The sequence below is a fragment of the Passer domesticus genome, chromosome 3, assembly GCF_036417665.1.
Source record: "Passer domesticus isolate bPasDom1 chromosome 3, bPasDom1.hap1, whole genome shotgun sequence".
NCBI classification, from domain to species: Eukaryota; Metazoa; Chordata; class Aves; order Passeriformes; family Passeridae; genus Passer; species Passer domesticus.
In genome coordinates this window covers 106,743,494-106,759,974 of record NC_087476.1, presented here as the reverse complement: position 1 = coordinate 106,759,974, position 16,481 = coordinate 106,743,494, and the positions used below count along the sequence as shown (strand labels likewise).

Genomic DNA, 16,481 nt, shown 5'->3' with positions numbered 1-16,481 from the left:
TATTGGAATGCTGTGGGAGTTTACTCCAGACATGGCTTACTAGAGCGTGTTGCTTTTCAGTTTAATATATTAACAGTGTAAATAACTGCAGAGAAGAAATTTATCAATACCTATGCAGGCTGGGCTCTGGTGACCTGGTAGCAACTGCCCAGAATAATTGCTGCTGAAAGAATTTGACTGCTGCAAGGTAAACAAAACAAAACCCCCCAAACCTACCCTCATTGCAGCAATAGGCAGGCTGTTTAATAATTCTGTCACAAAGCAGAGTATAGATAGGTTCAGGCAGGCAGTAACTAGATGGAACTGGGTATTTTTCCCCCTCTCCCAGCCCATCTGATTTCACTGCAATACATTCAATGGCAAGGAGGCAATGTCAGGACAGCCTGGGTGAGGTGTCCAGTGTGTGAATACGTCCACCACCTTAATCCTTTTTGTGCTGTGGTGTCACCAGGGGCTGCTAACCCAGACCTGGTTTATGATGGCTGTAACCCTTGCTCAGCATTTCAGTGTGATGTAAGAACTGCTCCTAAATCTTGTTTGATGGCACTTACTGCCGAGGGAAATCACATACTGCATTGCCTGGGCAGCAAACAGCAGAAGTCAAGGACTAAGAAGAAGTGAGGGCTAAATTCTGCTACAATCTGTAAACTTTCTGTATATTTGTAAGAAACTTATATAGAAAACTACTAGAAGTATAGTAGTCACTATATGGTAATAGTGACCATGCTGAAGTGTACAGTAAATCTTGTAATTTTAGGGGCTAACTTCTACATTAAATGCAGATCCTCAATGAAGTGTTTAAATGCTAAAGTTTAATGGTGAAATAGTTGCAAGCATCTATTCAACAAGAGACTGGAATGAGACTCAGGTTTCTACAGGTGCATTCTCACTTCTGTGGCAACCACAACTAGATCAGGAGGTTCCCTGCCAGATTTTACTGCTCCAGACATGACAGAGTATTATAAAATGAAATACACTTTCTGCCATGGGAACACAGGAGATAAAAAGTACCCAAACATTATGGGGCGGAAGTAGAGATGAAAAGGGAAACAGGGGGTTTAATGTGAATCAAAGAAACATCAGAGGAAAAAAAAATCTGCAGCAGCATTTCCTTGGGAGCAGAGCTGCTTATCAGCTGAAGTGCAAAACTGCCACAGTCTTTATTCCTGATCCTCCTCCTCCTCCTCCCAATGCAGCTCAGCACCTGCCCTGCTGCTGCCTTTGCAGAGCTGACTTTGGAGCCAATGGGTTTGAACCATGAAAATAATGCCATGTAAATTTTAAAAAGCTCCTCCGAGCCTTGGCGTGAATCTTGTATGTGACAGAGTTTCACAGCTAACATAAAACACTTTATTCATAATCTGCTGCTATCAACTCTTTATCTTCTCCATATCCAGTATATGCAGGATACAAATTTCTTTACCAGTGTAAAAAGCAGAGAAGTAGGAAGCCATCACACTGAGAGCAGCATTTTACCTCCCATTTACCTTCAGATAAGCAATGATGATAGGACCTGCCAGTTTATAACAGCTCTTTATTTTACTGATATTATAAAACATCATCACAAGGCTCACCTATTTTGCATCATGAGCTTAATTTTCCCTTTTATTATAAATACTAAAAAATGAACTTTCTTTTGCATCAACAATACCATAAAAACTCAGTCTAACGGACATATTTTTCAGTGATCCCTTGAAGCAAAAATTCCCAAGAATTTGAAGTAGATCTCTATATGGTATATAAATGTAGTTTTATATATATAATTATATAAAAATTCACCATTTCTGTATATCACTCATTATTGTGATTTTTCAATTACTAAATTATGTCAGCATTATGAAAATATGGACAGCCATCTAGTTATTTTGCTGCTTTATAAGATATTTAATAATTTAACAGACAACTGCAAAATTACATGAATGCAATGGAAAGTCATGTACATGTTCATTTAGAGTTCCACATGGACTTTTCTTATTCCAAAACTTTTCCAAATTTTAGAAGTCTAGTAAAAACTTTCAGTAACCTCTTTCTTTGGTCACATACACACAAAAAGTTATGATGTATGTGTATTGTACATTACATGCCATATGTAATTCTAGACATATTTATATGCAAATATACGTAACGTTCTCTGAATATATATATATTTTATGTTTTACATATATATATATATATATAAAACACACAGAGAGTGATACCACAGGTGTGTGCATAAATATATATATATATATATATATGGTAAATTTTTCTGATGGGACTGCTGCACACAATGAGAAACCTGTGAGTAGTGTGAGGCTGCTTGGCTTGGCTTTAGAGTGTAATTCACATAGACTTTGAGTAGGTTGAGCTGTTTATTTTTCATTTGGAAAAGGAAAGAACAGGCCTCTTACGGAAAAATAAAAGATGGATAGTCTCTTGAATTAACATTATTCTCATACATTCTTAAGTGAAACACGTCCACCATAGAACCTTTGGGTTAAGTTTTTAATTTGTTAGATAAATATTTACTTACTAAATGTGTTTCTACTACTATGCACCGGATCAACCAGGACAACTCTTATTAAAACATCTTAGATTCATACTCTGCATATTAAAAATACATAATAAAACTCTGAAACTAGTCACTGCTAAAATGTAGATCTTGGGTCCTGCAAAGATCTGAAATACCTGCTTAAAATTACCATTTGAGTAGGTCTATGATGGGCTTTAGTGCAAGTGCCTAAATATTTGCAGAATGAAGACCCTTTATTTCTCAAAGGTTAAATTTGGGATCTCACACCTGAGAACATGTAGTGGTTGCTTCCATCAGTAATTCCCAACAGGGAGAATTTTATCTTTTGCAGCAATAGCCAGAGCACACTCTTGAGGGTGAGAGAAATGGACTTTAACTCATGTCCAAAAAGTCAAGATGGGACTGACTTTAAACAGAAAAAACAATGACTGCCAACAAATCTTCCCAAATATACTACATTTTATTTCTCAAGAAGGCCAACATTGCATTACACTTTAATAACTTCAGCATATTTTTCTCCTTAAATATATCTGTATAACATAATACCAGCAAATATATAGCTTAAAAAAAAGAAATTTAAATTAAAAATTGCTTTGGGACTGAAACTGTGTGCTTCAAATTTTCCCCACAGCAGTTTACTGGCAGCTGGGTTATAAACCCCAGAAAATGGGTGTCTGTGTTTGGTAATGCTGACACAGCCTCATTTTATAATGCTGGAGAAAATCTCAGCAGAGAGACCAGCAGATGCACACAAGCTGCCAGAAATCCTACAGCTAATCCCTATGTGCTTGTTCTGCTGTAAGATGGTAAATTGACTTAAATTGCCAAAATTACAAATAATAATTAAAAAAAGAACAAACCCAAAGAACAACAACACAGGAAAAGAATCCCCCAAACAACCAAACTAAAAAAAAACTCCAGCAAAACTGGGACTTGTGCTTCTAAGAGGCCCCGACCCGGTTTGCAAATCACTTCTCCCTGCCACCCAGCTTTGGCATCGCTTTGCCTTCCTTATTGCATATCTGTTGATCCATCCTGTAGCTGAAGTGTGCATGTAGTGTAACTGTAATATGAAATAAAACTCTCAAAACAATTGGATTTCTGCCAATCAGATTGATGAATTTTCCTTATCTCTGGATTATTTCTTTTTGTGGGGGTCTAGTGGTACTTTGGTTGAACCCAATGGAGGAAGTCCCACTGAAGTCAATGATGCAGAAGGAGCATGTTCAAAGATCTCCCCAGACAACCTCTTTGTGATTCCCTCTCTCTCAGTCATTTTTTAAAATGTGCTCAATTATCACCAACTTCCAGTGTTAAAATTCACTCTTTTTTTAATACAAACATTTACCACAGAAATATGAAGGGAAAAGCCATTAACTTCTTTGCAGGTTATTACCTATTTGTATGACACAAAAGAAAAATCATCATTTACAGTCACAAACTGTACATAGTATTTGGTGGGAGTATATTTTGTGGTTTAGAGATAAAAAACGGACTGCTTCAGTGGCAATTAAAATAATTATTGATGAGATAGAAGACTTTGAAATCAAGAAAGGGTGATAATTTGTCTACAGAGACAATCATTGTAATACGTCTAACACAGAGGTTTGGATAGTAGAATGGTGAGTAGAGGGGTCTGGGGAAGGAAAGACACTGTCATGCAACACAGCACTACTTCTTGCTCAGTATACTCTTCAGGCTTCTCTCCACTGCTTCATCTAACTCTTCTTCCAGCTCTTCCTTCTTGGACATGGCCAGCTTGGACTGATAATCTTTTACGATTTGGTCTATATATGGTGCACTCTGAGTCCCATGCAGCATCAGTGTCCACTCCTTCAGCACACCCCGCTGGGGCTGGCTGCCAACAAACCCAATCTCCAGGGCCCAGGTGCCTCGGGGGTCTTCTCCCCAAGTGTGAGTCGTCATGAAAGGCCATTTGTCAAAACCCACCTTGGAGTCGTCATCCCTGGGGCGCCGGCTCAGCAGAATGGACTTTGTTCCCATCGGTGAGGTCATGTTGATGTTGAGGTCTCCTCTCCGAGTGGAATTCACCGTTATAACTGCCTGCACGTGTTCAAGGTACCGGACAAAGTTCTCCTTCCCCTCACACGCATCGGTTGTCAGTGTGAGGAACAGTTTGCCACTTGGTGGTATCTTTCTGTGGGTCAAAAGATAATTAAGCAAATTAGAACAGTACAATATGGCTTATGCTACAACTACTGGGTTTTAGTGCCTCACAGAAAAACACCGTATGATTTTCCTTATTAATACATGAAGAAGTAAGGAAATAATAGTTGCCAACTTAGCTGGAAAGCAAATGTTCCCCTTTAAGAAAATGATACCAAAACCTTAATTTGAAAATAATTATAAAATGTACACCTACACAAAGAGAGAAGTTATACAATTTTAGAAGCACATATTGCTCTTTAAGGACTAACATTAATGGCTGTCTTTACCTATCACTACTATATTGGGTAGTTACCTAATAATGTGCATACTCAGTAAAAGAACCATGAGTAGTCAGTCATGTCAGTTTCCTTAAATGACAGCAGCAAATGGCTCTCAGGTGTTGGAGGAACCAATTGCACAGAATTTCCGTGCAGTCACATTAAAGCCTATGTCCTTGCTCTGCTTTGGAAACCAGCACAAACGTGGGATGCTGGAGTTGGCTCATTTGAAAAATCGTTTTCCATAAAGATTTCCATCCTTGAACACCTCCCGTACATGAGTACATGCACCAAGGAGAGAAGCTGCACATGTTTAGCGAGTTACCAAAGTGCTGTCTGGCCCAGGAGCTGAGGCTGTAAAGTGCCTTCTAAACCTCTTGGGGTCAGGATGCAACTTCAATTACCCAGTGCCTCAGAAACTGGCTGGCAAAATACATGGAAAGTGTAAAAATGCTCTACATCTTCACCATCAGTATTCTTTGAGCAGTGTGACATTTTCCTCTGTCTAAAAGAAATAATTGAAAGACAAGAATTACAGCAATCATTACAAAAGGGACCAAGTCACAAAAGACTCCAGTCACCTTGTCATTATCTTGTCTTCCAGTGGCTTCTCCCTGACCTTAGTTGTGCAAATTCAAATCTTTTGAAGGGCATTGACTACACTGTGGTAATGAATACCTTCTTTTCAAAAGAAATCAGTACCAGCTTTTTCCCTCTGCTAATGAAATACCACATTGTTTGGAGACCAGTGAAAGCATTTCAGTCAAGCCTTGCTTCCAGGAATTCTTTTCTTCTTGAGATGAGCTCCAGATATTACACTTGGTACATCACTAAGTGGCTCAGGCCAGTCTCTGCCCTCCTTCCGTAGAGCATTACCTTCTTGGAAGTACTTGCAGAGCAAAACATCATTTAGTTTGAGATCCTCAAGGCATTTACCTTAAACTGAAAAACCTGTGTTGATCTGAGTATTATGGAGCAGAAGTTGGCATAACATGAATATTGTATAGCTAAAACATTTGAGCATCTACCCTTGAGATACTTACTTTACATGCCAAAGCACAAGAAAAATGCACTACATGCAGACAGAGGTGAAGGACTGTAATTTCATACTTGCCACGTGCTTGCAGTTTCTCTGCATGTGAAGCCTCAGTCTCAACTCAATCTGAATTCATGTTGTCTCACAACATTTTCATGCAGTGGACAAAGCTCTGTCAAACACTGCTTCATTCCCAGAGATGTGACAAGTGTTTTATCTCCTTCAGTTAATGAGGAGGGACATCACTGTACGAGTATTTTCTTCCTGTCCGGACTAAAGCCCAAAGAAACAAGACCAATGTGTTCCCACTACATCTGCTCTGCAGAAGGCTTGACAGCTGCAAAAAGCTGTTCTCTCCACCTTCTCAAGTACTGCAGTGCAAAAGTTCTCTCAGCTCTCTAAAAACATGAGCAAAGGCTTCCTCTATTTCCCTTTCCTATTAACTAGGATTGAATAGTCTCTGCTTCACTAGGGTAATTATTGTAGTCTAGGTGAAATTTTCCTAAAAAAGCAGAAAGAACCAGGAAAAAGCCTGACACAAAGGTGAAGAAGAGAAAGTGGATTTTCCACAGCCTTACCATGGGCCACTACCCAACTTGTGTGTGGATAAATATATACAAATATATATAGTATGTCCATGGCCTAGTAGCCAGTGGGAGATTATATATAGTACATCCACTTTTGTGTAGTACCTAGTGGGAGATGAGCAGAGGGAGCTCCTGTGTGCTCCTATTCCTCAATTAATGGACTACATTGTCTGAAAACTTTGTATTTCCCTAAACCAGCCAGAACCCTTGTCAGGATAATTTCCTGTTGCTAACAAATGTTTCTATTTTAAATACTGATTGTTTTCAGGACACGGTATATTATGTCAGTTAATTATTTCCTGGCCTTTTGCTTAATTGACAATGCTGCTCTGAAACACACCTCCATATCAACTACTCACCTTCATAAATCTATACCAAATACAGAAGTTATGTATAGAAATATCTATATTTAAATTAAAAGATAGAGAATATATATATATAAAAAATGTTGCTTCAGCAAACCAAACTGAAAGAATAACCCACTTATCCACAGCAGAAATGCAGAGTTTTCATTTCCAAAGAATCTCTGGAGATGCTGGGACTTAGCTAGCTATTTTTTTTACAGTGCAATTCAAAAAATTTACATGTTACACTTCATAATGCTTATCATCTCCTGTCAGTGACATTTTCATTGGGGAACACAAATATTACAGCAGTGCTGTTAATATATAGATGTGTCAGGCAATTGACAAATGTGTCAGGCATCCCTTACAGCCTCCAGAAATAATGTTCTCTCCTCCTCTAGGATGATCCCCATTTCAGTGCCCTAAGATAAATGAGATTATTGTGCATTTAATTAGTAATATACTAGAGATAGCCTAAAACTAGATTTGGTATTCTCATTTGTTTTGTACCTGTGAGTATGCATAAGACAGATAAATTAGAGCTCAGCTGTAGAACCTTGAATCATGCAAATTCAATTTGCAAGCTATGTGCTATGGTAGCATCCTGATTTGTTTCCTTTTCCCAAAAGAATAACGTTCCCTTCAAAAAAGGCACTGAAAAGTCAAATTTCAAATTGTATAGATATAATTTAGGCCATTATTAAGTTAGTATTTCAATTACTTAAATTAAACTAAAGCTATTGTAGTCAATTAGTATTCATTCATTCATTTGTTGACTCATTCACTTTAGCACATAAAGGTAAATCAGAAAATAACCTGACTACCTACCCTGAAATTAGAGAACTGAAGAGCTTAAAGCAAGCACAGTTAAATGCTGTAGTGCTCAGTGCTGGCACCTGTAGATGATTGTTTCAGTCTTCTGGAGATAAAATTGTCTGCTGAAGAATCTCACAATGAGATATGACCTGGCTGATAGATATTTCATGTGGTAACAGTTTATGTAATTTACAGTGCCCATCTCCCAGATTTTCATTTGGGGATAGGCTCTTTATTCACAGAAACTTTAGCACAAACATACCTGTGAGTGCCCAGGAGAAATGGATGTTGCTATTAACACTACTGGCACTAGCATATAAGGTGGGCTATAGAATTTACTGCCCCAGCAGGTCAGGAACTGAAAGATCATATAGTTTCATCAAGCATTGTTGATAAAAAAATGTTTTATCAACTTATTACTGGCAATGAGGTAAAATCCTCATTAAGTTTCTTTAACTGTCTTTGTCAACATAATTGTATGTTTGCAGTCTCCCAGATGCCTGGAAGAAGCCAAACACACCCACCACACTATTCAGACTTACTCAGGTTCCTGTATTGACCCTCCAACACAATGGAATCTCTCAGGAACAGTCTTCCAGTCTTTTGCCATCTTAACCATGGCTCCTGCATCTAGGACACCATAACCAAACAAGTGGTTGAACTCCAGCCCCACGCCGTTCCTACGCCACCTGTGAACCTCATCATGAAGCTGGTTTCTCTTGGAGGTGAGCACTGTCAGGTGCTGCATGTCTCTCCATGTCAGATGCAAGCTGTGGAAGAGCAACATGCGAAACAAACATTACACTATTTCCAAGCAGATATTAAAGAAAAACTGTGCTTGAGTAAGGCTTTGGGTGAAGTTTGCTTCTATGAGTAACACTGGAATTGTAACTACACACATATCAGTAACAATTCTTCTATTGATCTCAATGGGAATAAGAATAGGTTTGAAGTATATAGCACTTTTCCGAGTATGTTCTCCAAAATTGCAAAACCACTTCTTACTAAAAACTTCTTTTAACTAGACATTATAGATTCCACACGCAATTTTTAAACTAATAAAATGAGTCGGATATTATACCAGATCCTGAGAAAAATGCAAAAAATTCAAGGTTTATAAAAAAATGTCACCTGGTTTTCCTCTTATATCTTGCCTCCTATTTCTTGCCTGCTCCTCCTGCTGTTCCCATGGACCTTCCAGGATCCACCCTCAGAAGCCCTAATCTGATGGAGCTGCTGAGCTCTCACAATCCAGGTGTTAGTAATGTCAGGATTCTGTGACTATGGATATATGGGCCGTGGGTAGCTGCAGCTTTGCAGTATAAGGTATGGCAGAGGTTTTTCACCCATGTTGTGTTAGAATGGATGGATGCAGTCAAGTAACATTTCCCTAGCTGCAATGGTTATTTTTCATCATCGCTTGTCTTCCTAGATATACAGTGATTATGAAAACAGGAAGGGCACTTGTTATTCTAAAAAGCTTTAGAACTGACATTCTAATTCTACATAACTAAAGCTATTCCAGTAGTTTTATGATGAACTCTTTCAACATCACAATATGTCTGATTCAAACCATCAGCCTAAAAGGATGTGCTTTTCAGCTTTCTGTGCCCCAAGTAATAAGCGTGTGTGTGTGCTGAATGTACACCAGAATAGCCAATTACTGTCATTCCCTCAAGGTGACACAAGACAGCTGAAAAGAAGATATCACTTGCATCATTCCTATTGAGATCTTTTAAGAGCTTGCTACATATCTTAAAACTCTACTTTCTATTTCATGGATTGATTTGAGAGACATATCAGTCCTATATTGTGTAGGAGCTGACAGACATAATGCAGGCAAGAACAGGCTTCATGGGAGATTGTCAGTGATCCCTGGCAAGGCTTGTCCAGGATAGTTCTGCACAATACAATTCAATACAGCCAGAAGGATATGGGAGACACTGACAGCTCCTTCTCTCTCCTGCTGCCTTCTCAGCAAAGCCTAGAAATTCTAGTGCAAGCCAGGGGTATTAAGTCTAATTCCTGTTCATTATAATGGGATTTATGGGGAGCTCAAATGAAGAAGAATGATAATTATGTCTGAAATATTTAGGTTCCAGTCCAGTTTAAACATTCAGTGGTCAGAAAATTCATTAAACATTTACATTTTTATGGCCATATTAATATTTTATATAGTGGCTGTCCCACTGAATGAATTTGATAGTAGAAGGAATGATCATACAAAGCTAAACATTTGGCATGTGTTTTACATGTATACAACCTGAAAAATGAGACTTGGACCAAGCCATGTTCTGAGCAAGATAGCTATTGCTCTGCTAATGTAAACTTGGCCTCCTCTGACAAATCTTCATTATTCTGCACTGTTGAAGGAAACTATGCACATAGTACTCACTTCATGCCGTGGTTACAGCAACTGAAGCTCTGTATCTAAGCAAATGTTGCCTCAGTTAATGAAAAAAAAATAACATAAAGTAAAAAGGTGGTGTAAGTTATTGAAAGGAAAACTTTTCCTAATCAATAGAGAAAAAGATAATGCTTTCAAGAGATAAAAAAAGGTTCCAGTGTCAGGAATACCATGGAGATGGTAAACAGACAATGGATATTTATTCCTTCATATAACAAAGCAATTACACAGCAAGCTACCAGTAATGGGTTAAGAAAACAAAGAAAACATTCCACACCACCATTGCCAAAAAATATTGAGGAACTGATTGTTACTGGATGACCTAGGTGCCAAATACAGACAATCTGAAAAAGAGTTAGACAACTTTAAGGAAGATCAATCTGCCTGTGGCTATTAAACAGAAGAGACCCACTGCTGTCTCTACAAATCACGGAGCAACAAAGCTCTTGTTGAAAGATCACTCTTAATCCCCATTTCTTGTTCTCTTCCTAAGCATCTGTCATTGCAGACAGTATCCTGGCACAAGATGAACTCCTGTCTGATATTACAGGGTCATTCTTATGTTTCTGTAGGCTGGGCGTTTCACAAAGGACATGTGGAGAAATTAAATAATCTCCTCCTCCAAACAGTGCTAGAGAAGTCTAATCCCCATATGCAGAGGATGGGGAGGACACAGAGAGAGCCAGAGAGCCAAAATACATCTGCCATGCAACTTTGGCAAGGCTGCTGCTCCATCTGCAAGTCACCGTGCACGTCACTACTGTAAGAGGTGGCTTTAGAGCTGGTTATTGCAGCCTTGTGCCACAGCCTGCACTGAAATGATGAACACCATTCAACAAACCACAGGCCCTCCCCTCCCTAGAGCTCATGAGGAATTTCTTAACAGCATACTTAGCCTCCAGGGCCAGGGCGAACACTCCGGCAGCTTCAGGGGCAGCTGCAGACGTGCCTGAATGACGCAGGGTGCAGTTGCCATACAAATCTGTTGTAGCCTGCAATGATATTAGATGCAATTAATGAAACCAGATATCCCATTTTTGTTCCAGCTACAGACTCAGAAAAAAATACAGAAAGTGGAGTTTGTGCCCTTGCTCTTTAATTGTGTTCCTGCCCACGATCTGTTCTCGTTTTTGGAAGAGTGTATCAATTTAAAACCATGGTGAGACACATTCAGAGCATAAATGAAAGAGCAAGTCATCAGGTAGTAAACCAGTGGTCATTATCACTTAGAACCCATCTATTTCTTACAACACAGTTTAATGAAAGGCCCTAAATTCTCTTCTGATTATCAAAAAGATTTGAAACTAGAATTGTTAACACTATTAAGCTTTTTAACATTTGTGCAACTCTGAGACCAGCAGCAGCACCAGGCTGCTGTCTTCTGTGCAGATTAGTCACTAGCAGAGACCAGAAAAAAAACTCAGAAATGCATTTTATGGCAATAATTACAAAGATACCACAGATCATTTTGGCTGGTATCATCACAGAGCTGACTGAAGACAGAAACTAGTGCTCTGTCTGCTACTGCATGTGGGCATTTAGGATTGCACAGTGTGTCTTGGGGATTTGAGACAGGGCCATGGAAACTGTACAACAGCTTTTTGCAAAAACTAACCTTGAGTCAGTATGCCTGCATTTTCCACTCTGTAAACTGAACTAAGACCTGGCCAGTCTGAAGGTGCTGAAGAGCTGAAGAGCACTGATCACTACAGTGGAAGAGAATCCCAAATACAACTGAACAGAACCTGCCTGTTTTCCAGCTGTAGGCATGGCCCAGCAGGCTCTGGTAATCTGAACCCCTATATGTCCTCTGTGGGTTACTAAATGTCATTCTGCTCTGTGCTGCTTGTACAGCAGAAGTCTGCCAGTACAAGTAAATATGATCTCAGATGTTAACTTAGATTTTTACAGAGACCTTTTCTCACACTGTCCTCCAGAAAGAGGGAAACTGAACTTTGTAATCTGATTTCTGATAAAGGAAAGCACCAACTTTCCTTTGAAGCTCTAAAAGATGGAAGATCATTGCTGTTCTCAGTAAAAATACCACATCTTCTCAGCTGACAGTTTTGGCACCATCACATACTGCAAATGAGAAAATATTCATCTCAACAAAGAACCATCTGCTGCTCCAAAGTACACAGAGTTACAATAGGTCATGCAGATAGACATACATCATGCCCAAAGACAGCAACAGCAGCACAATAGTATCAGGACTCACCACACCAGCCTCTGGATTTCTCTTCCTCCCATTACTAAAAGTGGAGGCTAAGGTTGAAGAGCAGCTTTCATCATACAGAGCTGTCCGTCCATCGTTTATGGCAGAATTGATGGAGATTGTCCACATGCTCGATGCATAACCATCACAGTTACAGTCATCATAGCTGCCTCCATCTCCAGAGGCCCAGACATAGATGCTGCCTTTTCCACCCCGGCCCTGTGAGAGGGGAAAATCGACCCTCTGGAGTTAAACGAGTTAAAGTGAATGTGAAATAGCAGCAACTTTAAACTTCGGAAGTGCTCAGGCCTGAACAACAGGCCCGAGCCAAAGCTGACTTAGTTGAATCCTGGAAGTCATGTAATAGATACTGTCTATGTTAGCCATTTAACAAAATAATCTTGCACACAGACTGACCAAGCTGCTTTAATGTGAACCTGGCTGCTTTAGGAACTTTCACATGACCTTGTGTAACTATCTGCAAGACATGTTAATAAATGTATCATTTTAAGAAAACTTCCCAACTGACATCACCAGATGTTTATTTGCAAGAAACCCCTATCCCCACCATGGCCTGGGCTCTGGCCAAGCCCTGGTTCCTGTTGGCTGGGAAGTGTGTTATAAAAACCCCATTTGCAGTGACTTTGGAGACATCACTTAGGAGTGAACACACTTTTAGGACATCCCAGTTCCCTGGAAAGTTCTCCAAATCACCACTGCAACAGACCAGAACTGTGGGTTCTGGATGATGGTAAAATATTTAGGCAATTGGTGATGTATCTTTCTCAACCACTATTCTCTCTCTCTCATACAGTACTGATTAGGTGCATTATCTTGCTTGTTTTGTTCGTTGCTGAAGTCAAGTGCATAGTAAACTTATTGTTTTATTTAATGTATTATTTTGCCTCTGTGTTGCCTTAGTATTAGTAGTAAAATAAGACCATTCTTTATTGATGTCCATGTCTTTTAAATCACCTCTATCAATTGGCAAAACAACTGCACATCTAATTGTAAAGCTGAGCATCTATAAAGAAGAAATATGGTACAAACAAAACATATATGAAGCTCCAGTTGTGATACACAGACCTATGCAGGTTATTAAATCCAGGTAAATGGCAGCCAAAGCCAGTTCTGCAACCTTGTGTACACAAAGCACTTCCATTTATCACCTGGTTTGCTTCACACCCTGAAGGCTCCTGATGCACATGCTAAGACATTTTATGGATTCATAAGCATTTATGTCATGGTCTAAGTGCCATGAGGAAAAGTGTTCTTTTGGATATACGTCATCTCACAGGCTGTTTGTAAGATCCAGTCAGGTTCAGACAATGGCAAAGAAGCTCTACCAGCACCTTTTTCTCTCAATACATTTCTTTTTTCAAAGGTATGATTGGCTCAGAACTGTTTTTCCTGACAAACCAGCTTCTACTTTTAAGGAGAAAATAAAGCTATGAGGCCATACAAATAATCTACAAGAAAATGGCCCAGCAATTATGTTGAGATGGACAGGACCGACTGAAGGTGAAGGGCCACTATAAATGCTTGCCATTAATTAAACAAAAGAAATCCACACCCTCTCCCCAACTTCCAGATAGGCAGGTAGTGGGAAGGGATCCACTCAGGTCCTTCTAATTCCATAATCAGAAGTAGGAGATGCCTGAAAGAGAGTCAGATGTGAGAACTTCAACTCTCAGGAAAAGATCAGTCCTATGGAACTGAAAGCTCAGACCTCCAACTGATTCCAGCACAGCCACCGTTTCTCTCTATGTTTAGTTCAAGTAATCCAACATTTACTTCCAAGAGCACCAGAAGTCTGCAAGGCTGGCATTTAACACACTGTTTAGGCGCACTGAGCAAAAGGCTAAAAAATTTCTTCTGGTCTTCTCATTGCCCAGCATGAAATGGAAGTTAATGAATATACAAACTTAGTAACCTGCAGTGGCATTTTAATAGGGAACCTTTTCAGTCAGGATTTTAAATCAAATCTGAGTTCCCAGCAGTAGCTTCTATTTTTCATTGCACCCCACTGAACAGAGCAACCTCATTATTTCAAGCATGTTAGTGAGTTGCATTATAATCCACTGAATTGCACAGCAGGATTGCTGACACTGGGATATGTAACATCTCAGGCCACAGATTTTCATAATAAAGATAATGACTATGAAAAAGCTCACTGAAATCCATCTAAGAACTTCCACAAAGGCCTGGTATCAGTTGCATTTTAAGGGAGGAGAATAGTGTTGCAAAAATATGTACTTTTAAGAACAAAATCATGCTAGCAATTTATTTTAAAAATAAAAAAATCAGCAGAACAAGACCAGTTGTGCCTTTTTTCTCTTTGACTTCTTCCGTATCCTACCTTTTGCTCTGACTGCCATTAGTTTACAGGGCCAAAACCTGATCTTTGGACTGCCTTCAAAGGCTACATCGCAATCTTGCCACCACCATGCCCACCTACACCACCTCACCACTTTGCAACCGTCTACCTGGTTTGGACACCCTCAGTCCCAAAAAAGCAGGTGGCTGTCCAACACAGAAAGCAGGTGGCAGGAATAGGATGCTTCTCATGTATGGACCCGTTCTTAAACAATCTCCTTTGTTGTCATTTGAAAGGGAGAGGAAACACTTCAATTTCACTAAAGTGAAATTCACTAAAGTGCCAACATGAATTTAACCTCTGCAGTGTCCAGCATAGAGAAAAGAACTTCACCCTGCTCAGCAGGACTGTTCCATGCTGCCAAGCATTTTACCCCATGGATGGGATTTGTAGCAGAATGGCAGAAAATGCATGTAACAGATTGTTGGTGTGAAGCAAGGGGAATTCACAGAGGAACTGAAATTCTGGGATGGGTTTTATGCATGCAATTACTGTAAGTTTGAGAATGGCCTCAGGATATTGCTTTCACAGGAGTCACATCCATAAGTGGGCCTTACTGTTAAAACCTACAACTCATCTCTTAATACTCTAATTTCAATTGTCTTTCCTTCCTAACCAGGACTGGAAAGATGAGCAAACACTGCTGGAATAAACTGACAGCAGCCCATCTGCATTATTTGTGATGATGCTTAGGATTTGTTGCTCACATGGCCCACAGCCAGACCCCGCAGTGGGACTGCCTGCACAGGCAAGCTGCTTGGTGGCTGCTCTCAGGCATCCTGTCGTTTATCAGGTAGAAATATACGGCTTCAGGAGAAGTGAATTTTCAATTCTCTGGATAGTAGTAGTAATAAAACTGATCTAGTCCTGATCTAGTGGGTGGCATCCCTGCTCATGGCATGGCAGGGGTTCAAGAATTAGATGGCCTTTAAGGCCCATTCCTACTCAAAGCACTCTATGATGGCCCAGGGGAAAAAAAAACCCAAAAAACAAAACACACAAAAACCAGTCACACTAACTAAACATCATTTTTAAAGCTCCTATTTGCACCTCAACCTTATGTGAACCTAAAAAATGTTACTAGTGTGACTCAAGCTGCTGTACATGAGGACCGAAAACGGGACTGAAGAAGGCAGCAGTAACATACACTGTAACCACCAGAGGGAGCCTGAAGGAAGAGTCAGGGAGAACACAACACCAGCAAGGTTGTAAGACACATTTAAAAAAGTATCTTTCCTCCAGAATCCTGTAGAAACTTGCTCATTTCCTCCAAAAGTGATGCATGGCCTGGCACTCGCCCTTCTGAGCCATCTGAAGATACGTCTCACTCAGAGCTGAAAATGGATCAGGGTGCGTTTAATACCAGCCCAAGAGAGGCCCAGTTCTCAATTCAAGATGAACCAGAATTAAATTTTTGGCAAGGCTATATGCTTAGTAATTCACAGACAGTTCCTGTGATGATCTCTTTAAGAAAAGAGCAGGTTTTCTATTTCCAGTGTCCTTAGTAGGAAGCTGCACTATGAGGAAAAAAATCCCAGAGAAATATTCTTACTCCTTTTTCTCATCTTCCACAAGTGCATAATCCCAGAGAAGTATCTTTTGTGAACTACCTTGCAAAAGTGAGCTGGCAGAAGACTTCAGCCTTTCTCACTACATGTAACTTCAGGCATATCTTCAACTATGTTTTTTTTTTTTTCATTCATTATGCCTGCTTGTTGTTTTCTTCATTCATTATGCCTG

The 16,481-nt window shown here is 39.7% G+C and overlaps 1 protein-coding gene across 3 annotated transcripts in view; it reads right to left on the bottom strand.

The window, feature by feature from the left end:
* Nucleotides 1-2,951: 2,951 nt before the first annotated feature.
* Nucleotides 2,952-16,481, bottom strand: part of PCSK2 (proprotein convertase subtilisin/kexin type 2) — a 98,418-nt gene continuing 84,888 nt past the window's right edge. For all 3 annotated transcript variants that reach the window (XM_064414891.1, XM_064414893.1, XM_064414892.1), the window contains 4 exons: nucleotides 12,368-12,583; nucleotides 11,041-11,141; nucleotides 8,285-8,512; nucleotides 2,952-4,670 (listed from right to left, as the gene is read on the bottom strand). In XM_064414891.1, coding sequence (XP_064270961.1) covers nucleotides 4,184-4,670; nucleotides 8,285-8,512; nucleotides 11,041-11,141; nucleotides 12,368-12,583 — 1,032 coding nt within the window. In that variant the 3' untranslated portion in view covers nucleotides 2,952-4,183. The remainder of the gene's footprint in view (nucleotides 4,671-8,284; nucleotides 8,513-11,040; nucleotides 11,142-12,367; nucleotides 12,584-16,481) is intronic.